The following is a 27,920-nucleotide window of genomic DNA, read 5'->3' on the forward strand; positions in this document are numbered from 1 at the left end:
CTAAACACCAGCCGGACACATGGGGGAGGGAAGCATCAAATCACGGCATTATATTGGAAACACAATGGCCCATTACAGGGGGAAAGAAGAGTAAAACAATGGGGGGTGGGGGATGGGAAAAGGATCTGGACCAAGAATCAATGGGGTCAGTTTCTCACCAATGTGAAGACCCTTTGACTCCTGATTTGGTGCCGGAGGCGCCTGAATGGATTTTACACCTGTCTGTCCGTCTGCAAAATGTAACCGATCTGGAGGGAAATCCAAAAACAAAAAAAATCATGAATCTCCTGTTCCCCCAAGGTTGGTGCAGAAGCAAAATGATTTTCTTGGTTTACAAAAATCATTGGTCATTTCTTCCTCAAATAGCGCCACCCCATCAAAAGGTTGTGTCTGGCACTGCAGATTGGCTCAACTAAAGTGAACGGGTCTCCTGCAGTACCTGACACAACCTCCGGACAAGGGTGGTGCTGTGTTCTGGAACGAAGCAGAAAAGTTTCATAACTACCGGATCTGACTACACACAGGGTTTTTGATTGTAGTCTGTTACCATGGCAACACATAGGATTGTGAGCACATAAAACAGTCAGATTATTTATAAACAAATAAATTAGCTCAATTATTTTTTGTAGATGGATGAGACAAAAAAAAAAAACTTCAAAAAAGTCTACACACCATGCACACATACCTGGATGTACAAAGCTGAACCTTGCCTTAAAACCAGCGTAATTTCCCTCGTGATCACTTTGGAATTTAATGACCATAATGTAACTAGGACTGAAGACGACATGATCCACGAGAAACCCACATAAAGTGACTAGAAAGAGGGAGAAAGGAAGAGTCAGAAAGACGAAAACCAACAGCAGTGCGTGGGCAGAGCGATGGCAGGAGGAGCTCACTTCTGTCAGCAAGCAGCTCCCCCTAGTGGTGACTGCAGACAGGATCTTATCATGTATCTCTGTATACAGGGAGCTCCCCCTAGTGGTGACTGCAGACAGGATCTTATCATGTATCTCTGTATACAGGGAGCTCCCCCTAGTGGTGACTGCAGACAGGATCTTATCATGTATCTCTGTATACAGGGAGCTGCCCCTAGTGGTGTCTGCAGACAGGATCTTATCATGTATCTCTGTATACAGGAAGCTCCCCCTAGTGGTGGCTGCAGACAGAATCTTATCATGTATCTCTATATACAGGGAGCTCCCCCTAGTGGTGGCTGCAGACAGGATCTTATCATGTATCTCTGTATACAGGGAGCTCCCCCTAGTGGTGTCTGCAGACAGGATCTTATCATGTATCTCTGTATACAGGAAGCTCCCCCTAGTGGTGGCTGCAGACAGGATCTTATCATGTATCTCTGTATACAGGGAGCTCCCCCTAGTGGTGACTGCAGACAGGATCTTATCATGTATCTCTATATACAGGGAGCTCCCCCTAGTGGTGGCTGCAGACAGGATCTTATAATGTATCTCTGAATACAGGGAGCTCCCCCTAGTGGTGGCTGCAGACAGGATCTTATCATGTATCTCTTTATACAGGAAGCTCCCCCTAGTGGTGGCTGCAGACAGAATCTTATCATGTATCTCTGTATACAGGGAGCTCCCCCTAGTGGTGACTGCAGACAGGATCTTATCATGTATCTCTGTATACAGGGAGCTCCCCCTAGTGGAGACTGCAGACAGGATCTTATCATGTATCTCTATATACAGGGAGCTCCCCCTAGTGGTGGCTGCAGACAGGATCTTATAATGTATCTCTTTATACAGGAAGCTCCCCCTAGTGGTGGCTGCAGACAGAATCTTATCATGTATCTCTGTATACAGGGAGCTCCCCCTAGTGGTGGCTGCAGACAGGATCTTATCATGTATCTCTGTATACAGGGAGCTCCCCCTAGTGGTGACTGCAGACAGGATCTTATCATGTATCTCTGTATACAGAGAGCTCCCCCTAGTGGTGGCTGCAGACAGGATCTTATCATGTATCTCTGTATACAGGGAGCTCCCCCTAGTGGTGGCTGCAGACAGGATCTTATCATGTATCTCTGTATACAGGGAGCTCCCCCTAGTGGTGGCTGCAGACAGAATCTTATCATGTATCTCTGTATACAGGGAGCTCCCCCTAGTGGTGGCTGCAGACAGGATCTTATCATGTATCTCTGTATACAGGGAGCTCCCCCTAGTGGTGGCTGCAGACAGGATCTTATCATGTATCTCTGTATACAGGGAGCTCCCCCTAGTGGTGGCTGCAGACAGGATCTTATCATGTATCTCTGTATACAGGGAGCTCCCCCTAGTGGTGGCTGCAGACAGGATCTTATCATGTATCTCTGTATACAGGGAGCTCCCCCTAGTGGTGACTGCAGGCAGGATCTTATCATGTATCTCTGTATACAGGGAGCTCCCCCTAGTGGTGGTAGCAGACAGGATCTTATCATGTATCTCTGTATACAGGGAGCTCCCCCTAGTGGTGGCTGCAGACAGGATCTTATCATGTATCTCTGTATACAGGGAGCTCCCCCTAGTGGTGGCTGCAGACAGGATCTTATCATGTATCTCTGTATACAGGGAGCTCCCCCGAGTGGTGACTGCAGACAGGATCTTATCATGTATCTCTGTATACAGGGAGCTCCCCCTAGTGGTGGCTGCAGACAGGATCTTATCATGTATCTCTGAATACAGGGAGCTCCCCCTAGTGGTGGCTGCAGACAGGATCTTATCATGTATCTCTGTATACAGGGAGCTCCCCCTAGTGGTGGCTGCAGACAGGATCTTATTATGTATCTCTGTATACAGGGAGCTCCCCCTAGTGGTGACTGCAGACAGGATCTTATCATGTATCTCTGTATACAGGGAGCTCCCCCTAGTGGAGACTGCAGACAGGATCTTATCATGTATCTCTATATACAGGGAGCTCCCCCTAGTGGTGGCTGCAGACAGGATCTTATAATGTATCTCTTTATACAGGAAGCTCCCCCTAGTGGTGGCTGCAGACAGAATCTTATCATGTATCTCTGTATACAGGGAGCTCCCCCTAGTGGTGGCTGCAGACAGGATCTTATCATGTATCTCTGTATACAGGGAGCTCCCCCTAGTGGTGACTGCAGACAGGATCTTATCATGTATCTCTGTATACAGAGAGCTCCCCCTAGTGGTGGCTGCAGACAGGATCTTATCATGTATCTCTGTATACAGGGAGCTCCCCCTAGTGGTGGCTGCAGACAGGATCTTATCATGTATCTCTGTATACAGGGAGCTCCCCCTAGTGGTGGCTGCAGACAGAATCTTATCATGTATCTCTGTATACAGGGAGCTCCCCCTAGTGGTGGCTGCAGACAGGATCTTATCATGTATCTCTGTATACAGGGAGCTCCCCCTAGTGGTGGCTGCAGACAGGATCTTATCATGTATCTCTGTATACAGGGAGCTCCCCCTAGTGGTGGCTGCAGACAGGATCTTATCATGTATCTCTGTATACAGGGAGCTCCCCCTAGTGGTGGCTGCAGACAGGATCTTATCATGTATCTCTGTATACAGGGAGCTCCCCCTAGTGGTGACTGCAGGCAGGATCTTATCATGTATCTCTGTATACAGGGAGCTCCCCCTAGTGGTGGTAGCAGACAGGATCTTATCATGTATCTCTGTATACAGGGAGCTCCCCCTAGTGGTGGCTGCAGACAGGATCTTATCATGTATCTCTGTATACAGGGAGCTCCCCCTAGTGGTGGCTGCAGACAGGATCTTATCATGTATCTCTGTATACAGGGAGCTCCCCCGAGTGGTGACTGCAGACAGGATCTTATCATGTATCTCTGTATACAGGGAGCTCCCCCTAGTGGTGGCTGCAGACAGGATCTTATCATGTATCTCTGAATACAGGGAGCTCCCCCTAGTGGTGGCTGCAGACAGGATCTTATCATGTATCTCTGTATACAGGGAGCTCCCCCTAGTGGTGGCTGCAGACAGGATCTTATTATGTATCTCTGTATACAGGGAGCTCCCCCTAGTGGTGGCTGCAGACAGAATCTTATCATGTATCTCTGTATACAGGGAGCTCCCCCTAGTGGTGGCTGCAGACAGGATCTTATCATGTATCTCTGTATACAGGGAGCTCCCCCTAGTGGTGGCTGCAGACAGGATCTTACGTATCTGCTAATACCGATTAGGCGAGATTCCTCTCTGTCGCTGTAAATTGAGACATGATCGTAATCACATTGTTTCTGATACTCCAGAGAAAAGTCTTCAAATACAATCTGCAAAGTGAACACAACAAGGTTATTACATCAGTGTACGGTCTGCAGATGTGGACACTGGGGTTGAGCTGCATTACCAGACACATCCAGATAGACCTAAGTGGCGCTGTTTCTTGAAAATAAGCTCACTGAACTCTAAATAACTATTCTTATTGAATCCTTGGTATTGGACCGTAAAGGGGTAGTAGACATTAATACTATTAATAAGAGATTGTATACAATCACCATGGACCCAAGAAGCCATTTACCTGTATCACGTTCCCTTCTGGCGCTTCTATAACCCAGCGACAGGAAGTGTTACTTGGGTACAACCCGGGATAATTAAGGGTGAAGATTTTTCCTTCCTCTCGTAGCTCCGCAGCGCTGCCGCACCCGGAGCCTATACAACGAAACAGAAGAACTGAGGTCCCGAGCCGGAGACCCCGCAGAACGGCCGTCCAATCACGTCAGCACCCACCTTTCTTCGACGTCGGAGATAACGTAGAAAACTCGAACTCAAACCCGCGACCACTGACGGAACCGTCCGAGATGAAAGACACCGTGACATTCCCGGAGCGGATTATTAGAGGGGACGGCAGGACGTATCCACACAACTTCCCTGAGAAAGGGCAGCAAATGTTTCACCCCATCATTTCCATAGATTTATTCATCAGAAAAGATTGTCGTACGCGACCATTCTATATATTCTCTATGTAATTCTATTACAGTCACTACCTGCATCCACCACTAGGGGGAGCTCACTGCACATAGTGAATCCTGTATTCAGGGAGCTCCCCCTAGTGGTGACTGCAGGCAGCCAGATATTTATCATGTAAAGCTATGGCTATGCAGGGGATTTGGAGCTCTGTATCAGAAAATGGAGCTGTAATCCCCTACATGAACATAATTCATTTGATTCTTAATATAATGGGCAACAAAATAATTTTCATGCATAAATTTAAATATACTTACGGACTTCCTTCTGTTTGACAGTAAAAATCAACGAGTCGTGAGCGCAGGTCACATGATCCTCCAGGTCCAGTTTTACAAATCGGATCTTGATATTCGCAGATGAAATTATTGTCCATCGACATTGACTGCAATGATGACAGATTTAAAGGGGTGATGCAGTGTTAACATGCATATAGTTTATACATGCTCTTTAAGGATAGGAAGAGCTCAAGTTATAGCAGGGAACCATTTACAGATAATTATCTATGACATAAGCAAAATGTTCACTCTTCCCTGTAGGAAACAATTCTACCACTAGGAGGCGGAGGGCTTGTAGAATGACGACAATGTTACCTGTTGTTGGAATAATTGCTGTTAGCATCTAAGGGGTACTTGATGTAACCATGTTTGGCGACAATAGTCAGCGGTCTCGAACTGCAGATGCCTGTAAAATGCAAAATATACAAGATCTATTCTAAGGAGAGAAGAAAGCACACAAATAATGGACAAAATGAGAAGCAGTACTGGTTATAACCACAGGTAGGGGCTATTCTACATGCAAATCACTGCAAGAACAGAGTAACATCACGGCATTCTGTATTCTGGCAGCCACCACCAGGGGGAGCTCCCTGTATACACATATACATGATAAGATCCTGTCTGCAGTCACCACTAGGGGGAGCTCCCTGTATACAGAGATACATGATAAGATCCTGTCTGCAGCCACCACTAGAGGGAGCTCCCTGTATACAGAGATACATGATAAGATCCCGTCTACAGTCACCACTAGGGGGAGCTCCCTGTATACAGAGATACATGATAAGATCCTGTCTACAGTCACCACTAGGGGGAGCTCCCTGTATACAGAGATACATGATAAGATCCTGTCTGCAGCCACCACTAGGGGGAGCTCCCTGTATACAGAGATACATGATAAGATCCTGTCTACAGTCACCACTAGGAGGAGCTCCCTGTATACAGAGATACATGATAAGATCCTGTCTACAGTCACCACTAGGGGGAGCTCCCTGTATACAGAGATACATGATAAGATCCTGTCTGCAGTCACCACTAGGGGGAGCTCCCTGTATACAGAGATACATGATAAGATCCTGTCTACAGTCACCACTAGGAGGAGCTCACTGTATGTGTTATGAAAGGTAGTTCAGTACCACAATGAACATAGAGGTCAGCGCACATACAGTAACATAGTAACATAGTAACATAGTTAGTAAGGCCGAAAAAAGACATTTGTCCATCCAGTTCAGCCTATATTCCATCATAATAAATACCCAGATCTACGTCCTTCTACAGAACCTAATAATTGTATGATACAATATTGTTCTGCTCCAGGAAGACATCCAGGCCTCTCTTGAACCCCTCGACTGAGTTCGCCATCACCACCTCCTCAGGCAAGCAATTCCAGATTCTCACTGCCCTAACAGTAAAGAATCCTCTTCTATGTTGGTGGAAAAACCTTCTCTCCTCCAGACGCAAAGAATGCCCCCTTGTGCCCGTCACCTTCCTTGGTATAAACAGATCCTCAGCGAGATATTTGTAGTGTCCCCTTATATACTTATACATGGTTATTAGATCGCCCCTCAGTCGTCTTTTTTCTAGACTAAATAATCCTAATTTCGCTAATCTATCTGGGTATTGTAGTTCTCCCATCCCCTTTATTAATTTTGTTGCCCTCCTTTGTACTCTCTCTAGTTCCATTATATCCTTCCTGAGCACCGGTGCCCAAAACTGGACACAGTACTCCATGTGCGGTCTAACTAGGGATTTGTACAGAGGCAGTATAATGCTCTCATCATGTGTATCCAGACCTCTTTTAATGCACCCCATGATCCTGTTTGCCTTGGCAGCTGCTGCCTGGCACTGGCTGCTCCAGGTAAGTTTATCATTAACTAGGATCCCCAAGTCCTTCTCACTGTCAGATTTACCCAGTGGTTTCCCAGTCAGTGTGTAATGGTGACATTGATTCCTTCTTCCCATGTGTATAACCTTACATTTATCATTGTTAAACCTCATCTGCCACCTTTCAGCCCAAGTTTCCAACTTATCCAGATCCATCTGTAGCAGAATACTATCTTCTCTTGTATTAACTGCTTTACATAGTTTTGTATCATCTGCAAATATCGATATTTTACTGTGTAAACCTTCTACCAGATCATTAATGAATATGTTGAAGAGAACAGGTCCCAATACTGACCCCTGCGGTACCCCACTGGTCACAGCGACCCAGTTAGAGACTATACCATTTATAACCACCCTCTGCTTTCTATCACTAAGCCAGTTACTAACCCATTTACACACATTTTCCCCCAGACCAAGCATTCTCATTTTGTGTACCAACCTCTTGTGCGGCACGGTATCAAACGCTTTGGAAAAATCGAGATATACCACGTCCAATGACTCACCGTGGTCCAGTCTATAGCTTACCTCTTCATAAAAACTGATTAGATTGGTTTGACAGGAGCGATTTCTCATAAACCCATGCTGATATGGAGTTAAACAGTTATTCTCATTGAGATAATCCAGAATAACATCCCTCAGAAACCCTTCAAATATTTTACCAACAATAGAGGTTAGACTTACTGGCCTATAATTTCCAGGTTCACTTTTAGAGCCCTTTTTGAATATTGGCACCACATTTGCTATGCGCCAGTCCTGCGGAACAGACCCTGTCGCTATAGAGTCACTAAAAATAAGAAATAATGGTTTATCTATTACATTACTTAGTTCTCTTAGTACTCGTGGGTGTATGCCATCCGGACCCGGAGATTTATCTATTTTAATCTTATTTAGCCGGTTTCGCACCTCTTCTTGGGTTAGATTGGTGACCCTTAATATAGGGTTTTCATTGTTTCTTGGGATTTCACCTAGCATTTCATTTTCCACCGTGAATACCGTGGAGAAGAAGGTGTTTAATATGTTAGCTTTTTCCTCGTCATCTACAACCATTCTTTCCTCACTATTTTTTAAGGGGCCTACATTTTCAGTTTTTATTCTTTTACTATTGATATAGTTGAAGAACAGTTTGGGATTAGTTTTACTCTCCTTAGCAATGTGCTTCTCTGTTTCCTTTTTGGCAGCTTTAATTAGTTTTTTAGATAAAGTATTTTTCTCCCTATAGTTTTTTAGAGCTTCAATGGTGCCATCCTGCTTTAGTAGTGCAAATGCTTTCTTTTTACTGTTAATTGCCTGTCTTACTTCTTTGTTTAGCCACATTGGGTTTTTCCTATTTCTAGTCCTTTTATTCCCACAAGGTATAAACCGCTTACACTGCCTATTTAGGATGTTCTTAAACATTTCCCATTTATTATCTGTATTCTCATTTCTGAGGATATTGTCCCAGTCTACCAGATTAAGGGCATCTCTAAGCTGTTCAAACTTTGCCTTCCTAAAGTTCAGTGTTTTTGTGACTCCCTGACAAGTCCCCTTAGTGAAAGACAGGTGAAACTGCACAATATTGTGGTCGCTATTTCCTAAATGCCCAACCACCTGCAGATTTGTTATTCTGTCAGGTCTATTAGATAGTATTAGGTCTAATAATAGACCTATACTATTATAGGTCTGACCTGGCAATAGCCTATAACACTGACCTATTATAGGTCAGTGACCTGGCAATAACCCAAAAAACAAGAACGAGCTCTGAGACGTGGGAACTCTGTTGACCGCAATCCCTAATCCTCTCCAACCACACTAAAGGCAGCCGTGGATTGAGCCTGACGCTCCCTATGCAACTCGGCACGGCCTGAGAAACTAGCTAGCCTGAAGATAGAAAATAAGCCTACCTTGCCTCAGAGAAATACCCCAAAGGAAAAGGCAGCCCCCACATATAATGACTGTGAGTTAAGATGAAAAGACAAACGTAGAGATGAAATAGATTTAGCAAAGTGAGGCCCAACTTTCTGAACAGAGCGAGGATAGGAAAGGTAACTTTGCGGTCAACACAAAACCCTACAAAAACCACGCAAAGGGGGCAAAAAGACCCTCCATACCGAACTAACGGCACGGAGGTACACCCTCTGCATCCCAGAGCTTCCAGTAAGCAGAAAAAAACAAATTGACAAGCTGGACTGAACAAAACAGCAAACAAATAGCAAAGCGAAACTTAGCTATGCAGAGCAGCAGGCCACAGGAACGATCCAGGAGGAAACAGGTCCAATACTAGAACATTATAAAGGCACAGATGATTGGCCTCGGGGAGACCAAAACATCCAACACTGCGGAGACACCATCACGTGTTTCTCAACGCAGTGATTCCAGAACACTGCCCCCATCCCTTATGGGAAATATGCAAATGCAAGTAAAGAAGCTGCGGAGACACCATCACGTGTTTCTCGACGCAAGCAGTGAATAGCCAGGCCTTTTCCCGGGAAGGAACAACCACGGGAAGGGCAGCATCCGATGAAGGAAAGCCACCTATGCCAAGCATGGTATCCATCCACAGACAGCTGTTTCGGGGTTTTTGCCCCTCATCAGTGTGGAGTAGGAATCTGGCTATTAGGAGCAGTGCCTAGTAAAAAGACTATAAAGGCACAGATGATTGGCCTCGGGGAGACCAAAACATCCAACACTGCGGAGACACCATCACGTGTTTCTCAACGCAGTGATTCCAGAACACTGCCCCCATCCCTTATGGGAAATATGCAAATGCAAGTAAAGAAGCTGCGGAGACACCATCACGTGTTTCTCGACGCAAGCAGTGAATAGCCAGGCCTTTCCCCGGGAAGGAACAACCACGGGAAGGGCAGCATCCTATGAAGGAAAGCCACCTATGCCAAGCATGGTATCCATCCACAGACAGCTGTTTCGGGGTTTTTGCCCCTCATCAGTGTGGAGTAGGAATCTGGCTATTAGGAGCAGTGCCTAGTAAAAAGACTATAAAGGCACAGATGATTGGCCTCGGGGAGACCAAAACATCCAACACTGCGGAGACACCATCACGTGTTTCTCAACGCAGTGATTCCAGAACACTGCCCCCATCCCTTATGGGAAATATGCAAATGCAAGTAAAGAAGCTGCGGAGACACCATCACGTGTTTCTCGACGCAAGCAGTGAATAGCCAGGCCTTTCCCCGGGAAGGAACAACCACGGGAAGGGCAGCATCCTAGACAATACTAGAACATTGACTGGAGGCCAGGATCAAAGCACTAGGTGGAGTTAAATAGAACAGCACCTAACGACTTCACCACAACACCTGAGGAAGGAAACTCAGAAGCCGCAGTACCACTTTCCTCCACCAACAGAAGCTCACAGAGAAAACCAGCCGAAGTACCACTTTTGACCACAGGAGGGAGCTCTGCCACAGAATTCACAACATGTATGCAGAGATACATAATAAGATCCTGTCTGCAGTCACCACTAGGGGGAGCTCCCTGTATAAAGAGATACATGATAAGATCCTGTCTGCAGCCACCACTGGGGGGAGCTCTGTTGTGAATTCTGTTGTCGGGCTCCCTCCTGTGGTCATGAATGGTACTTCGGCTGGTTCTATCCATCAGCATGCTGTCTGATTTGTTTGCTCGTATTAAAGGGGCTAGTTGGTTTACCAAGATAGATCTTCGAGGGGCGTATAATCTTGTGCGTATTAAACAAGGCGATGAATGGAAAACAGCATTTAATACGCCCGAGGGCCATTTTGAGTACCTGGTTATGCCATTCGGGCTTTCCAATGCTCCATCAGTATTTCAGTCCTTTATGTATGACATCTTCCGAGAGTACCTGGATAAATTCCTGATTGTGTATTTGGATGATATTTTGGTCTTTTCGGATGATTGGGAGTCTCATGTGAAGCAGGTCAGAATGGTGTTCCAGGTCCTTCGTGCGAATTCCTTGTTTGTGAAGGGGTCAAAGTGTCTCTTTGGAGTTCAGAAGGTTTCATTTTTGGGTTTCATTTTTTCCCCTTCTACTATCGAGATGGACCCTGTTAAAGTCCAGGCCATTTACGATTGGACTCAGCCGACATCTGTGAAGAGCCTGCAAAAGTTCCTGGGCTTTGCTAATTTTTATCGGCGCTTCATCGCTAATTTTTCTAGTGTTGCTAAACCGTTGACTGATTTGACCAAGAAGGGTGCAGCTGTAGAGGCTTTTCAGGAGTTGAAGCGTCGTTTTTCTTCTGCCCCTGTGTAGTGCCAGCCAGATGTTTCGCTCCCGTTTCAGGTTGAGGTTGATGCTTCTGAGATTGGAGCAGGGGCTGTTTTGTCGCAAAGAAGTTCTGATGGCTCGGTGATGAAGCCATGTGCTTTCTTTTCTAGAAAGTTTTCGCCTGCTGAGCGTAATTATGATGTTGGTAATCGTGAGTTGTTGGCCATGAAGTGGGCATTCGAGGAGTGGCGTCATTGGCTTGAAGGAGCCAAGCATCGCGTGGTGGTCTTGACAGATCACAAGAATTTGACTTATCTTGAGTCTGCCAAACGGTTGAATCCGAGACAGGCTCGATGGGCGTTGTTTTTCTCCCGTTTTGATTTTGTGGTTTCGTACCTTCTGGGCTCTAAGAATGTGAAGGCTGATGCCCTGTCAAGGAGTTTTGTGCCTGACTCTCCGGGTGTTCCTGAGCCGGCGGGTATTCTCAAAGAGGGGGTAATTTTGTCTGCCATCTCCCCTGACTTGCGGCGGGTGCTGCAAAAATTTCAGGCTGATAGACCTGACCGTTGCCCAGCGGAGAAACTGTTTGTCCCTGATAAATGGACTAGTAGAGTTATCTCTGAGATTCATTGTTCAGTGTTGGCTGGGCATCCTGGAATCTTTGGTACCAGAGATTTGGTGGCTAGATCCTTTTGGTGGCCGTCTTTGTCACGTGCGTTCTTTTGTGCAGTCCTGTGGGACTTGTGCTCGGGCTAAGCCCTGCTGTTCTCGTGCCAGTGGGTTGCTTTTGCCCTTGCCTGTCCCGAATAGGCCCTGGACGCATATTTCTATGGATTTTATTTCGGATCTCCCCGTCTCTCAAAAGATGTCGGTCATTTGGGTGGTTTGTGATCGCTTTTCTAAGATGGTCCATTTGGTACCTTTGTCTAAATTACCTTCCTCCTCTGATTTGGTGCCATTATTTTTCCAGCATGTGGTTCGTTTACATGGTATCCCGGAGAACATCGTTTCGGACAGAGGTTCTCAGTTTGTTTCGAGGTTTTGGCGATCCTTTTGCGCTAAGATGGGCATTGATTTGTCTTTTTCTTCGGCTTTCCATCCTCAGACAAATGGCCAAACCGAACGAACTAATCAAACTTTGGAAACATATCTGAGATGCTTTGTTTCTGCTGATCAGGATGATTGGGTGTCCTTTTTGCCATTGGTTGAGTTCGCCCTTAATAATCGGGCCAGCTCGGCTACTTTGGTTTCGCCGTTTTTCTGCAATTCTGGTTTCCATCCTCGTTTCTCTTCAGGGAAGGTTGAGTCTTTGGACTGTCCTGGTGTAGATACTGTGGTGGATAGGTTGCAGCAGATTTGGACTCATGTGGTGAACAATTTGACTTTGTCCCAGGAGAAGGCTCAACGTTTCGCTAACCGCCGGTGCTGTGTGGGTCCCCGACTTCGTGTTGGGGATTTGGTTTGGTTGTCGTCTCGTTATGTTCCTATGAAGGTTTCCTCTCCTAAGTTTAAGCCTCGTTTCATTGGTCCGTATAAGATTTCTGAGGTTATCAATCCTGTGTCATTTCGTTTGGCCCTTCCTGCTTCTTTTGCCATCCATAATGTGTTCCATAGGTCGTTATTGCGGAGATACGTGGCGCCTGTGGTTCCATCCGTTGATCCTCCTGCCCCGGTGTTGGTTGATGGGGAGTTGGAGTATGTGGTGGAGAAGATTTTGGATTCTCGTATTTCGAGACGGAAACTCCAGTACCTGGTCAAGTGGAAGGGTTATGGTCAGGAAGATAATTCCTGGGTTTTTGCCTCTGATGTTCATGCTGCCGATCTGGTTCGTGCCTTTCATTTGGCTCATCCTGGTCGGCCTGGGGGCTCTGGTGAGGGTTCGGTGACCCCTCCTCAAGGGGGGGTACTGTTGTGAATTCTGTTGTCGGGCTCCCTCCTGTGGTCATGAATGGTACTTCGGCTGGTTCTATCCATGGACTTCCTCTGGTGGGTGTTTCTGAGTTTCCTTCCACAGGTGACGAGGTTAATTCGTTAGCTGGTTGCTCTATTTAACTCCACTTAGATCTTTGCTCCATGCCACCTGTCAATGTTCCAGTATTGGTCTAGTTCACTCCTGGATCGTTCTTGTGACCTGTCTTCCCAGCAAAAGCTAAGTTCCTGCTTGTTTTTCTTTGGTTTGCTATTTTTCTGTCCAGCTTGCTATTTTTATTGTTGTCTTGCTTGCTGGAAGCTCTGGGACGCAGAGGGAGCGCCTCCGCACCGTGAGTCGGTGCGGAGGGTCTTTTTGCTCCCTCTGCGTGGTCTTTTTGTAGGTTTTTGTGCTGACGGCAAAGCAACCTTTCCTATCATGAGTCTGTTCAGTAAGTCGGGCCTCACTTTGCTAAATCTATTTCATCTCTGTGTTTGTATTTTCATCTTTACTCACAGTCATTATATGTGGGGGGCTGCCTTTTCCTTTGGGGAATTTCTCAGAGGCAAGGTAGGCTTTATTTTTCTATCTTCAGGGCTAGCTAGTTCCTTAGGCTGTGCCGAGTTGCATAGGGAGCGTTAGGAGCAATCCACGGCTATTTCTAGTGTGTGTGATAGGATTAGGGATTGCGGTCAGCAGAGTTCCCACGTCCCAGGAACTATCAGGTCATTCCGTGTGCTCTTAACCACCAGGTCCATTATTGTCCTGACCACCAGGTCATAACAGAGCTCCCTGTATACAGAGATACATGATAAGATCCTGTCTGCAGCCACCACTAGGGGGAGCTCCCTGTATACAGAGATACATGATAAGATCCTGTCTGCAGCCACCACTAGGGGGAGCTCCCTGTATACAGAGATACATGATAAGATCCTGTCTGCAGCCACCACTAGGGGGAGCTCCCTGTATAAAGAGATACATGATAAGATACTGTCTGTAGCCACCACTAGGGGGAGCTCCCTGTTTAAAGAGATACATGATAAGATCCTGTCTGCAGCCAGCACTAAGAGGAGCTCCCTGTATACAGAGATACATGATAAGATCCTGTCTGTAGCCACCACTAGGGGGAGCTCCCTGTATACAGAGATACATGATAAGATCCTGTCTGCAGCCACCACTAGGGGGAGCTCCCTGTATGCAGAGATACAAGATAAGATCCTGTCTGCAGCCACCACTAGGGGGAGCTCCCTGTATACAGAGATACATGATAAGATCCTGTCTGCAGCCACCACTAGGGGGAGCTCCCTGTGTACAGAGATACATGATAAGATCCTGTCTGCAGTCACCACTAGGAGGAGCTCCCTGTATACAGGGATACATGATAAGATCCTGTCTGCAGCCACCACTAGGGGGAGCTCCCTGTATACAGAGATACATGATAAGATCCTGTCTGCAGCTACCACTAGGGGGAGCTCCCTGTATACAGAGATACATGATAAGATCCTGTCTGCAGCCACCACTAGGGGGAGCTCCCTGTATACAGGGATACATGATAAGATCCTGTCTGCAGCCACCACTAGGGGGAGCTCCGTGTATACAGAGATACATGATAAGATCCTATCTGCAGCCACCACTAGGGGGAGCTCCCTGTATGCAGAGATACATGATAAGATCCTGTCTGCAGCCACCACTAGGGGGAGCTCCCTGTATACAGAGATACATGGTAAGATCCTGTCTGCAGCCACCACTAGGGGAGCTCCCTGTATACAGAAATACATGATAAGATCCTGTCTGCAGCCACCACTAGGGGGAGCTCCCTGTATACAGAGATACATGGTAAGATCCTGTCTGCAGCCACCACTAAGGGGAGCTCCCTGTATACAGAGATACATGATAAGATCCTATCTGCAGCCACCACTAAGGGGAGCTCCCTGTATACAGAGATACATGATAAGATCCTGTCTGCAGCCACCACTAGGGGGAGCTCCCTGTATAAAGAGATACATGATAAGATACTGTCTGTAGCCACCACTAGGGGGAGCTCCCTGTATACAGAGATACATGATAAGATCCTGTCTGCAGCCACCACTAAGGGGAGCTCCCTGTATACAGAGATACATGATAAGATCCTGTCTGCAGCCACCACTAGGGGGAGCTCCCTGTATAAAGAGATACATGATAAGATACTGTCTGTAGCCACCACTAGGGGGAGCTCCCTGTTTAAAGAGATACATGATAAGATCCTGTCTGTAGCCACCACTAGGGGGAGCTCCCTGTATACAGAGATACATGATAAGATCCTGTCTGCAGCCACCACTACGGGAGCTCCCTGTATACAGAGATACATGATAAGATCCTGTCTGCAGCCACCACTAAGGGGAGCTCCCTGTATAAAGAGATACATGATAAGATCCTGTCTGTAGCCACCACTAGGGGGAGCTCCCTGTTTAAAGAGATACATGATAAGATCCTGTCTGCAGCCACCACTAGGGGGAGCTCCCTGTATACAGAGATACATGATAAGATCCTGTCTGCAGTCACCACTAGGGGGAGCTCCCTGTATACAGAGATACATGATAAGATCCTGTCTGCAGTCACCACTAGGGGGAGCTCCCTGTATACAGAGATACATGATAAGATCCTGTCTGCAGCCACCACTAGGGGGAGCTCCCTGTGTACATGATAAGATCCTGTCTGCAGTCACCACTAGGGGGAGCTCTCTGTATACAGAGATACATGATAAGATCCTGTCTGCAGCCACCACTAGGGGGAGCTCCCTGTATGCAGAGATACAAGATAAGATCCTGTCTGCAGCCACCACTAGGGGGAGCTCCCTGTGTACAGAGATACATGATAAGATCCTATCTGCAGCCACCACTAGGGGGAGCTCCCTGTATACAGGGATACATGATAAGATCCTGTCTGCAGCCACCACTAGGGGGAGCTCCCTGTATACAGAGAGACATGATAAGATCCTATCTGCAGCCACCACTAGGGGGAGCTCCCTGTATACAGGGATACATGATAAGATCCTGTCTGCAGCCACCACTAGGGGGAGCTCCCTGTATACAGAGATACATGATAAGATCCTGTCTGCAGCCACCACTAGGGGGAGCTCCCTGTATACAGAGATACATGATAAGATCCTGTCTGCAGCCACCACTAGGGGGAGCTCCCTGTATACAGAGATACATGATAAGATCCTGTCTGCAGCCACCACTAGGGGGAGCTCCCTGTATACAGGGATACATGATAAGATCCTGTCTGCAGCCACCACTAGGGGGAGCTCCGTGTATACAGAGATACATGATAAGATCCTATCTGCAGCCACCACTAGGGGGAGCTCCCTGTATGCAGAGATACATGATAAGATCCTGTCTGCAGCCACCACTAGGGGGAGCTCCCTGTATACAGAGATACATGATAAGATCCTATCTGCAGCCACCACTAGGGGGAGCTCCCTGTATACAGAGATACATGATAAGATCCTATCTGCAGCCACCACTAGGGGGAGCTCCCTGTATACAGGGATACATGATAAGATCCTGTCTGCAGCCACCACTAGGGGGAGCTCCCTGTATACAGAGATACATGATAAGATACTGTCTGCAGCCACCACTAGGGGGAGCTCCCTGTATACAGAGATACATGATAAGATCCTGTCTGCAGCCACCACTAGGGGGAGCTCCCTGTATACAGGGATACATGATAAGATCCTGTCTGCAGCCACCACTAGGGGGAGCTCCCTGTATACAGAGATACATGATAAGACCCTATCTGCAGTCACCACTAGGGGGAGCTCCCTGTATGCAGAGATACATGATAAGATCCTATCTGCAGCCACCACTAGGGGGAGCTCCCTGTATACAGAGATACATGATAAGATCCTGTCTGCAGCCACCACTAGGGGGAGCTCCGTGTATACAGAGATACATGATAAGATCCTATCTGCAGCCACCACTAGGGGGAGCTCCCTGTATGCAGAGATACATGATAAGATCCTGTCTGCAGCCACCACTAGGGGGAGCTCCCTGTATACAGAGATACATGATAAGATCCTATCTGCAGCCACCACTAGGGGGAGCTCCCTGTATGCAGAGATACATGATAAGATCCTGTCTGCAGCCACCACTAGGGGGAGCTCCCTGTATACAGAGATACATGATAAGATCCTGTCTGCAGTCACCACTAGGGGGAGCTCCCTGTATACAGAGATACATGATAAGATCCTGTCTGCAGCCACCACTAGGGGGAGCTCCCTGTATACAGAGATACATGATAAGACCCTATCTGCAGCCACCACTAGGGGGAGCTCCCTGTATGCAGAGATACATGATAAGATCCTGTCTGCAGCCACCACTAGGGGGAGCTCCCTGTATACAGAGATACATGATAAGATCCTGTCTGCAGTCACCACTAGGGGGAGCTCCCTGTATACAGAGATACATGATAAGACCCTATCTGCAGCCACCACTAGGGGGAGCTCCCTGTATGCAGAGATACATGATAAGATCCTGTCTGCAGCCACCACTAGGGGGAGCTCCCTGTATACAGAGATACATGATAAGATCCTGTCTGCAGTCACCACTAGGGGGAGCTCCTTGTATACAGAGATACATGATAAGATCCTGTCTGCAGCCACCACTAGGGGGAGCTCCCTGTATGCAGAGATACATGATAAGATCCTGTCTGCAGCCACCACTAGGGGGAGCTCCCTGTATACAGAGATACATGATAAGATCCTGTCTGCAGTCACCACTAGGGGGAGCTCCCTGTATACAGAGATACATGATAAGATCCTGTCTGCAGTCACCACTAGGGGGAGCTCCCTGTATACAGAGATACATGATAAGATCCTGTCTGCAGTCACCACTAGGGGGAGCTCCCTGTATACAGAGATACATGATAAGATCCTGTCTGCAGTCACCACTAGGGGGAGCTCCCTGTATACAGAGATACATGATAAGATCCTATCTGCAGCCACCACTAGGGGGAGCTCCCTGTATGCAGAGATACATGATAAGATCCTGTCTGCAGTCACCACTAGGGGGAGCTCCCTGTATACAGAGATACATGATAAGATCCTGTCTGCAGTCACCACTAGGGGGAGCTCCCTGTATACAGAGATACATGATAAGACCCTATCTGCAGCCACCACTAGGGGGAGCTCCCTGTATGCAGAGATACATGATAAGATCCTGTCTGCAGTCACCACTAGGGGGAGCTCTGCATCAGGAAATGCTCCAAGTTTTATAAAGATATTAGCGCAGTAATCGGCATAGAGTTTTGGGATTATTCGGACCGATACGATCATGTCAGATGAGAGGTGGTCACGGCTTCGCTCTCCGTACCGATACACATTTCAGTCCCGCGTAGTCCTGGCTTATTTTAGGGCGACTTACTGTCAGATGATGAATTTCTTATGAAGTCCACGAGTGCAGACACTCTGGAGTAAACGGCCGGAGACCCGAGAGCGGCATCATTGGTCATGAACGCTCCCCAAGTTCTTCCACAACCAGCGCCCCAGGACGTACTGCCGACCAAGACCCAAGTACCGGACCGCCGCCTGCAAACTAGGGGTCCTCCAGAGTCTCCCTGAGATAAATCACATGACCAAATTATAGCACAAGTCAATGTCTAAGAAGAAACGTTAAGTTTTCTCCATTTTTGACACAAGGATTTCCCCTTTTCTTACTTGGTTTCCCTCATGTGACTTCCTGTTAATGCCTCCCTACTTCCTGTTTATGAGTGGGAGGGGCTAAAACAAGTCTGTGCAGCATGGAGAGGCAGTGTATTGTATAACATATGAACTACAAGAAGAGAAATGAACAGACATGTGTCATATTAGAGCTCACACCCACGCAGTGCCATCTAGAAAGCCCACCTGACAAGCGTCTCTGCCCCCGTCTGGGAAGCCGGCACACAGCATTGATTCGTGGAGGGCTGGGAGCCCCATGGTGTCGAGCACAGATCTGCAGGTTTCGTCGTCCAGTATGGGCAGGCTCAGCTCCTGCAGGATGTTGGCGAGCTCCCCGCCTGAAAATAATAAGTTCATGACAAAGATATCTGGAAAAGATGTGGGAGGGGCATAGTCAAGTCTTGTCCTTAAAGGGGTTGTCCATACACTTTAACAGAGCCAAGCTCCAATACCAAACACTTCCATGGACAAGGGTGGCGTCATTTCATAGCGAAAGCAGTCATGTTTTTGTGATCCTGGACAGCCCCTTTAAGCTACCAACCACCAATATGGCAGCCATATTGGTTGTGGCCGAACTGGATTTTATATATGTAAGCCGGTAAACTTACTCTCGTTAACCCTTCCCCATCCGCTGGTCACACACAAAGTCCCGGGCTCAGTCTTCTCCCCCACTTGTGGTAAGCACACTCGCTGGACCCGAGACCCTGAGACAAGGAGCAGAGGGAATTTAAAGGTACAGTGCACTTTCAGGCCTCAGCTGAGAGTTATACTATTTGTTATAAAGCTGACAACTGACAACCCTTTGCCTACGTTTTGACTGTTATTACCAAGGCTGAGAAGAGGAGCAGCACCCAAGATATCTACAATAGGAGCCTCCATGACACTCACCCAGGATGACCGGCCGCCGCAGATAGACCAGTGCGATGTCGTAACGCATACTCCCATCGTGCTTGTACTCTGGATGCAGCCTCACCCCAGACACGGGGATTTCTTGCTGCTCAGGGTCCACGCTGCTCTGGTCGTACTCTCCAGCGACCACCAACAAGTGTTGGATTTTGTTACTGGAAATAAGAAATGATGGGAGTTGAAAGTGGACATGATCTACAGGACAGCGGCACAGCCCAGCTATGCTATCATTCTATAATGGAGGCATTGGGGCCAAGGAGGATTGCCACGTGTGGGCACTGGTTATGATGAGGATGACTAAAGGTGCTGATGGCCACCTAAAGGGACTGGGGTCCATGACTATGAAAGCTGCACATAGGAACAAGGGTCCTGGAGGATGATGGCCGCCTATAGGAACTGGGGTAAATGATGATGATGACCTCCTACATATCCTGATGCAAATGATGGTCGTTTATGGGCCCAGAGGACCTCGACGATCCTCTGTTTGGGCCCAGAGGACCTCGACGATCCTCTGTTTGGGCCCAGAGGACCTCGACGATCCTCTGTTTGGGCCCAGAGGACCTCGACGATCCTCTGTTTGGGTCCAGAGGACCTCGACGATCCTCTGTTTGGGTCCAGAGGACCTCGACTATCCTTTGTTTGGGCCCAGAAGACCTCGACGGTCCCCTTTCGTGCCCAGAGGACCTCGACGGTCCCCTTTCGTGCCCAGAGGACCTCGACGGTCCCCTTTCGTGCCCAGAGGACCTCGACGGTCCCCTTTCGTGCCCAGAGGACCTCGACGGTCCCCTTTCGTGCCCAGAGGACCTCGACGGTCCCCTTTCGTGCCCAGGGGACCTCGACGGTCCCCTTTCGGTCACTGTGGAGTCACCTTTGATCTCGGCGTTTGGCTGATACTCACTTATCTGCAGGATACACACAGTGAGCGGCGGTCACCACCAGGTTTCTCTCTACAATAGCTCCCCCGCAGATGTGTCTTTCATAAAACTTTATTGACACCTGGATAAGAAAACAACCCAAATATCTGATTTTCCAGTTTCTTTTTTGTAGCTCAAATGTTTATCGCATCTTTCTTTAAACCTAATTGTGATGGAGATTTGGCTGTGACTGGAGGATAATGTGCTCGTTTCCTACATAACATGCGAACGTCCTTGCGTTACTCTTACAGTCCAAGGCTGTCCACCAATCGGTGCGTCTGCTCCCCCGACGACACGCGAGTTCGCTTGTATCAGGTTTGCCGTTTTCCTCAAGGGTTGAATACCGCACTTCACCCCTGGGAAGAATAATCAGGAAATTAAAAAAAAAACCTTAAACGGGTGTGAGAACTTGTGCAACATTATAATTGCTCCAAAGTAATTAAAATCTTTAGAAAAAAAAATGTTTTAATGTTTTCTGTATGTAGCACCTGTACAGACCAATGTTTCCATCAGTCTTCACAACTCATGGGGTTTGTTTTCTGTCCACAGACAACTATACTCTGCACAGGAGCTGCATACACAAAACGGTCCAATGTCTGAAATTCTAAGGGTCTGTGCACACGTTGCCGATTTGCCTGTGGAATTCCCTCTCTTGCCAGAAAACGCAGGTGCGTTTTTTGCTGCGTTTTTTCTATCCGCCAATGAAAGTCTTGCCAACGGATTACATACAGAACATTGTTTTGGGAACATTTCTGCGTATTGAGCCCGTAAAAAACGGACTGTATTTTCTTATGCCAAGTGTGACGCCGGCCTGAGATAGATAGATAGATAGATAGATAGATAGATGTAGATAGATATATGGATAGCTAGGCTACTTTCACATATCAGTTTTTTTCCCGTCAGGCGAATTTTTGAAAAAATGGTTCCGTTGCAAATAGTGAAAAACTGATGCAATTGATCCGTTTTTTTTTTTTAAAAGAGCGAACGGAAAATGTACATGATTTGAATGGAAACATGCATGAAAAAATGGATTCGGAGTCCGGATTCATCATTTCACATCTCAGTTTCATACGTTTTTCACTGGATCTGTCTGTGCGTTTTTTCTCCGTCCGGCGGAAAGCGGAAACAGCTGTTCTGACGGATCCGGCAAAAAACAGATGAACCTGTGGCCATCAGGCGCAATCCGGCACTAATACAACTCTATGAGAAAAAAACGGATCCGGCGGAAAAAAAACGGATCCGTGTTTTTTCAAAACTCGCCGGATTGTGTCTGATGGCAAAAACCTGATGTGTGAAAGTAGCCAGATAGATATATGGATAGAAACATCTATGTATCTATAGATATATCTATAGATAGGCCGATGTTGATTAATGAACATAAAGAAAAAGACGGGGAAAAAAACGGCGTGGGCTCCCCTCCCCCCCCCCCCAACTACAAATACCAGTCCGCAGCCGCCCCAGGAATGGCGTATCTGTAAGACAATGGCTCCTGCAGTGCATCAATGAGAGGTTACCTTAGTTCGCTGGTCTCACTTTATGGCATTGCTCACACAGCAGTGCCACAAGGGAGACTAGTGACTATTTTTTACAGTGGCGGAGGAATACAGTGCGGAAGGATACCTCCCTCCCTTCATTGTATTCCTGGAGCCCCTGGAGAGTGGTCGCATCAGCTGATGCTGCTGCTCTCCATGGTAGATCGTGGATTTCTGCGGATCAGGGAGTATAGTGTTTGTTATTTTAATATTTTTTACAGATGACACTGGCTTAGGGGAACAAAGTGACAAGTGATGGTGAGTATGTACTCTATGTTATATGTACTGTATGTTATATGTATGTATTGTATGTATTGTATGTCTATATGTTGTATGTTGTATGTTCTGTCATATGTTGTATGTTCTGTCATATGTTGTATGTCCGTATGCCACTGTAGCAGGCATAGCGCAATGGGACTTGTAGTCCCATCGGACGATGCCTGTACGCGCACACACCCTCAAGGACCCCCACACAGCCCGCCGCAAACCCCTGAAAGCCCGCCGCAGACCCCCAGCAGCCTCGCACAGACCCCCGACAGCCCCGCGATCGCCGCAGACCCCCAGCAGCCCCGCGATCGCCGCACACACACAAACACCCGCACATCGCCCACACACACAGTCTCCGCCCACACACACAGTCTCCGCCCACACACACAGTCTCCGCCCACACACACAGTCTCCGCCCACACACACAGTCTCCGCCCACACACACAGTCTCCGCCCACACACAGTCTCCGCCCACACACAGTCTCCGCCCACACACACAGTCTCCGCCCACACACACAGTCTCCGCCCACACACTTCCCCCCTCCTGATCTGCAGCATTTCTCACAGCAAAATCGCAGCTCTTTTTTAGATCTGCGGTTTTGCTGCGGATGTGCCCGACTCAATACAAGTTAACGGGTGCAGAAACGCTGCAGATCCGCACAAATAAATGACATCCTCCTTCTTTTAACCCGCAGTGTGGAGTTTTCCGCACCATTAGCACAGCATTTTTTTTTTTTTGTCCATTGATTTACATTGTACTGTAAATCACTTGCGGATCTGCTGCGCTTCCACGTGGAAAAAAAAACGCTGCGAATCCGCAGGAAATCCGCAACGTGTGCACATGGCCTAAAACTAGGTAACCTAGGTAAATTACTGTTTTTTTATTTTATTTTTTGGTTCTCAAGCGTTTCCCAAAACATTGAACAAAAAGTGATATAAACAACGTAGGTAAACATGTTCGACACACACACACAAAAAAAATCTGAGGCCTTAAAAAAAAAAAAAAAGTTATGCCATTTTCTAAAAAAGTTCTGATTTTTTCTTTTTTAAGTACCAAAATATAAAAAAACAAATCTACAAGTTTGGTTTCGCCGCTTCCTGCTTCTGCAGGGGCCACAGAGAGTCCTGGTAGGTGAACACGATTGAATTTGTTACTTTTAACATATCCCGTCCCATGGGAAAGGATTTATTTTACCCCCAAAATAATCTCTTTACAGGGGTTAATGCTATGAGCGACATCACTAGTCCTTAACAAACAGGCAGTCCCTGCGTGTGTGGCGGCTGTCGACCAGCCGTGGCGACTCAAACATTTTTTTTTCCAAGCACGCCAAAAGTACTCGTTTAGGATATGAGCAACCTTATCCGAGCACGCTCGCTAATCGTTAGCGGTAACTCATACCTTCCTCCACCAGGGGGCACCACTTGAAAATATAGCAGAATTTACCACTGCCCCTTAGATGGGCTTTGGCCCCGCTGCCCCTTATCCAACTAGTATGCAAAAATTAGAAGTCAACTGACCTGCGGTTCCTGGCGAAGCGGACCATCTCCCCGCTACGACTGGAGAGGATGGGGACCCATCTGTGATACCTGCACATAACACCAGGATACATGAGACCGGGGTGTATATATATATATATATATATACACACACCGTACACACGGACCCTATCGCCACTCATGGAGGAGGCCTGAGGGTCCCACCACAAGGTGAAGGTGGGTTAACTCAAAGTGTCAACTTCCAACCCACAAACTAGTAATCCTGGCAGATAAATACCAAAGGAGGAAGACTCCGAGGACTCACCCGAGGGCAGACGTAGGATCAGTAATAACAAGACCCACAAAGCCATGGACTCCACAGCCAGAAGTCCTCCAGGAACCAGCGGAGCCTCCAGGATAATCAGCCGCTTGGTCCATGGAGATTGCAGACAGGTGGAGACATCCAAACCGAGGTGCGGAACCTGGGGTGAAACAAGGTCCAGTCCGGAAAATGTGTAATACTCAACTTCTGCCAGTAGGGCGGCGTCCTGGAGGACGATATATACAGGACATAGATGAGTAATAATAACAACTAGCGGTGAGCGAGCGCTAACATTTTCCAGAGCGAGGTACTCGAATCGAGGAGGTCGGACGCTCAGAAAGGCTCAACTCGAGTCCTGAGCATAATGGAAGTCAATGGAAAACTCGAAACCTAACAGGAGGGCAGGAAAATGGCTGAAATGGATGGAAAATGGCCCGGAGGAGACCCCTGGACGCATGTCTGACTCACAGGTCCCCGCTGGGGACAATGTCAGAGTGTTACGCCACTTTTACGGACTGACAATAAAACATACAAAACCAAAGATAAAGATAAAATAGATTTTACGGGAAAAAAATGTTATTAAACGTTCCGTCCTGTGTAATGACTTGTATGTAAGGCAAAATTTAAAAAAAAAGAGGAAAAAAAACTCTCCTCCTCCTCCTCCACCCCGCACTAGCCGGCTGCCATCTCTCACCGTATTTCCCCGTAGCCTAGGACTACAGGAGATGACATAGTAGAGGGGCACAAAGCACTGCACCCCCCGGTCGTCACCGATAAATGTAATTTCACCATGTTACTCCCTTATCTGGGCTGTGGGGTGTGTGACATGGTCAGATGCATCCTGTGTAATGTGTGGAGGACGGACATCGCGAGAACTGCCAAACATTAGAAGGAAGGGGGACCCCGATACACCCCGAATTATGATGGAGGCCTCATACACATCCTGTTACAATTGTTAGGACGTGGGACTCCCCGACTGGTAAAGCCTATGCACTAAGTGTAAAGGTTAAATACATTCACCCCTGGCGGAGTATACATATACACAGTACATGTAAGAGAGTTGTGGAGGTAGGCCTCATACACACCCTGTAACAATTATGAAGGAGGGCTGCCTGTTTACCTTCTAAAAATTTTGATCGAGGGCCTAATGATAATTTTTGTGGACTATGGGGTGCATTATGCTGTATGGACTATGGGGTGCATTATACTGTATGGACTATGGGGTGCATTATACTGTATGGACTATGGTGTGCATTATACTGTATGTACTATGGTGTGCATAATGCTGTATGTACTATGGAGTGCATTATACTGTATGGACTATGGGGTGCATTATGCTGTATGGACTATGGGGTGCATTATACTGTATGTACTATGGTGTGCATTATACTGTATGTACTATGGAGTGCATTATACTGTATGCACTATGCGGTGCATTATGCTGTATGGGCTATGGGGTTCATTATACTGTATGGACTATGGGGTGCATTATATTGTATGGACTATGGGGTGCATTATACTGTATGTACTATGGTGTGCATTATACTGTATGTACTATGGTGTGCATTATGCTGTATGTACTATGGTGTGCATTATGCTGTATGTACTATGGTGTGCATTATACTGTATGGACTATGGGGTGCATTATACTGTATGGACTATGGGGTGCATTATACTGTATGGACTATGGGGTGCATTATACTGTATGGACTATGGGGTGCATTATACTGTATGTACTATGGTGTGCATTATGCTGTATGTACTATGGAGTGCATTATACTGTATGGACTATGGGGTGCATTATACTGTATGGGCGCATTATACTGTATGGACTATGGGGTGCATTATACTGTATGGACTATGGGGTGCATTATACTGTATGGACTATGGGGTGCATTATACTGTATGGACTATAGGGTGCATTATGCTGTATGGGCTATGGGGTGCATTATACTGTGTGGACTATGGAGTGCATTATACTGTATGGGCTATGGAGTGCATTATGCTGTATGAACTATGGGGTGCATTATACTGTATGGGCTATGGGGTGCATTATACTGTATGGGCTATGGGGTGCATTATGCTGTATGTACTATGGGGTGCATTATACTGTATGGGCTATGGAGTGCATTATGCTGTATGGGCTATGGAGTGCATTATACTGTATGGACTATGGGGCGCATTATACTGTATGGACTATGGGGTGCATTATACTGTATGGACTATGGGGTGCATTATACTGTATGTACTATGGGGTGCATTATACTGTATGGACTATAGGGTGCATTATGCTGTATGGGCTATGGGGTGCATTATACTGTGTGGACTATGGGGTGCATTATACTGTATGGACTATAGGGTGCATTATGCTGTATGGGCTCTAGAGTGCATTATACTGTATTGACTGTGTACTGCATTAAACTGTATGGGATTTGGGGTGTATTATACTGTATGGACTATGGGGTGCATTATACTGTATGGGCTATGGGGTGCATTATACTGTATGAATTATGGGGTGCATTATACTGTATGGTCAATGGGGTGCTTTATACTGTATGGGTTATAGGTGCATTATACTGTATGGGCTATGGAGTGCATTATACTTTATTGACTATGGAGTGCATTATACTTTATTGACTATGGGGTGCATTATGCTGCATGGAGGACTATGTGGGGGCTATTATAATATTTTGAGGGCTGTGTGGGAGCCTTTAAACTGTATGCAAGCAATTATACAGTGTGAAGGTTTGTGTGGGGTCCATTATACTGTGTGGAAGGCTGTGAGGGGGCCATTATAGAATGTGGACCACTATATTGTATTTGGCCCATTATACTGCATGGGGGGCTGTGTAGGGGTCACAGTTGGGGGATCATACTGTGTTGGGGTCACCATACTTTTTTGGGGCAGTTGAAGGATGGGGTACTGTTGTGAATTCTGTGGCAGAGCTCCCTCCTGTGGTCACAAGTGGTACTTCGGCTGGTTCTCTCTGTGAGCTTCCGTTGGTGGAGGAAAGTGGTACTGCGGCTTCTGAGTTTCCTTCCTCAGGTGATGTGGTGAAGTCGTTAGGTGCTGCTCTATTTAACTCCACCTAGTGCTTTGATCCAGGCCTCCAGTCAATGTTCTAGTATTGGACCTGTTTCCTCCTGGATCGTTCCTGTGGCCTGCTGCTCTGCATAGCTAAGTTCCTCTTTGCTATTTGTTTGCTGTTTTTTTCTGTCCAGCTTGTCAATTTGTTTTTTTTCTGCTTGCTGGAAGCTCTGGGACGCAGAGGGTGTACCTCCGTGCCGTTAGTTCGGTACGGAGGGCCTTTTTGCCCCCTTTGCGTGGTTTTTGTATGGTTTTGTGTTGACCGCAAAGTTACCTTTCCTATCCTCGCTCTGTTCAGAAAGTTGGGCCTCACTTTGCTAAATCTATTTCATCTCTATGTTTGTCTTTTCATCTTAACTCACAGTCATTATATGTGGGGGCTGCCTTTTCCTTTGGGGTATTTCTCTGAGGCAAGGTAGGCTTATTTTCTATCTTCAGGCTAGCTAGTTTCTCAGGCCGTGCCGAGTTGCATAGGGAGCGTTAGGCGCAATCCACGGCTGCCTTTAGTGTTGTTGGAGAGGATTAGGGATTGCGG

The 27,920-nt window shown here is 47.1% G+C and overlaps 1 protein-coding gene across 1 annotated transcript in view; it reads right to left on the reverse strand.

The window, feature by feature from the left end:
• The window catches only part of OVCH1 (ovochymase 1), a 39,391-nt gene extending 14,789 nt beyond the window's left edge, over positions 1–24,602 (reverse strand). The window contains exons 1-15 of the mRNA XM_069763017.1: positions 24,301–24,602; positions 24,018–24,086; positions 20,950–21,056; positions 20,685–20,782; positions 19,769–19,941; positions 19,489–19,584; positions 19,067–19,218; positions 18,585–18,777; positions 5,531–5,621; positions 5,198–5,322; positions 4,704–4,844; positions 4,495–4,625; positions 4,153–4,246; positions 686–814; positions 159–248 (exon numbers count right to left, since the gene is read on the reverse strand). Of these exons, the coding sequence (XP_069619118.1) occupies positions 159–248; positions 686–814; positions 4,153–4,246; positions 4,495–4,625; positions 4,704–4,844; positions 5,198–5,322; positions 5,531–5,621; positions 18,585–18,777; positions 19,067–19,218; positions 19,489–19,584; positions 19,769–19,941; positions 20,685–20,782; positions 20,950–21,056; positions 24,018–24,086; positions 24,301–24,346 (1,735 nt within the window). The 5' untranslated portion in view covers positions 24,347–24,602. The remainder of the gene's footprint in view (positions 1–158; positions 249–685; positions 815–4,152; positions 4,247–4,494; positions 4,626–4,703; positions 4,845–5,197; positions 5,323–5,530; positions 5,622–18,584; positions 18,778–19,066; positions 19,219–19,488; positions 19,585–19,768; positions 19,942–20,684; positions 20,783–20,949; positions 21,057–24,017; positions 24,087–24,300) is intronic.
• Between the last annotated feature and the right edge of the window lie 3,318 nt (positions 24,603–27,920).

The sequence above is a fragment of the Ranitomeya imitator genome, chromosome 4, assembly GCF_032444005.1.
Source record: "Ranitomeya imitator isolate aRanImi1 chromosome 4, aRanImi1.pri, whole genome shotgun sequence".
Classification (NCBI taxonomy): domain Eukaryota; kingdom Metazoa; phylum Chordata; class Amphibia; order Anura; family Dendrobatidae; genus Ranitomeya; species Ranitomeya imitator.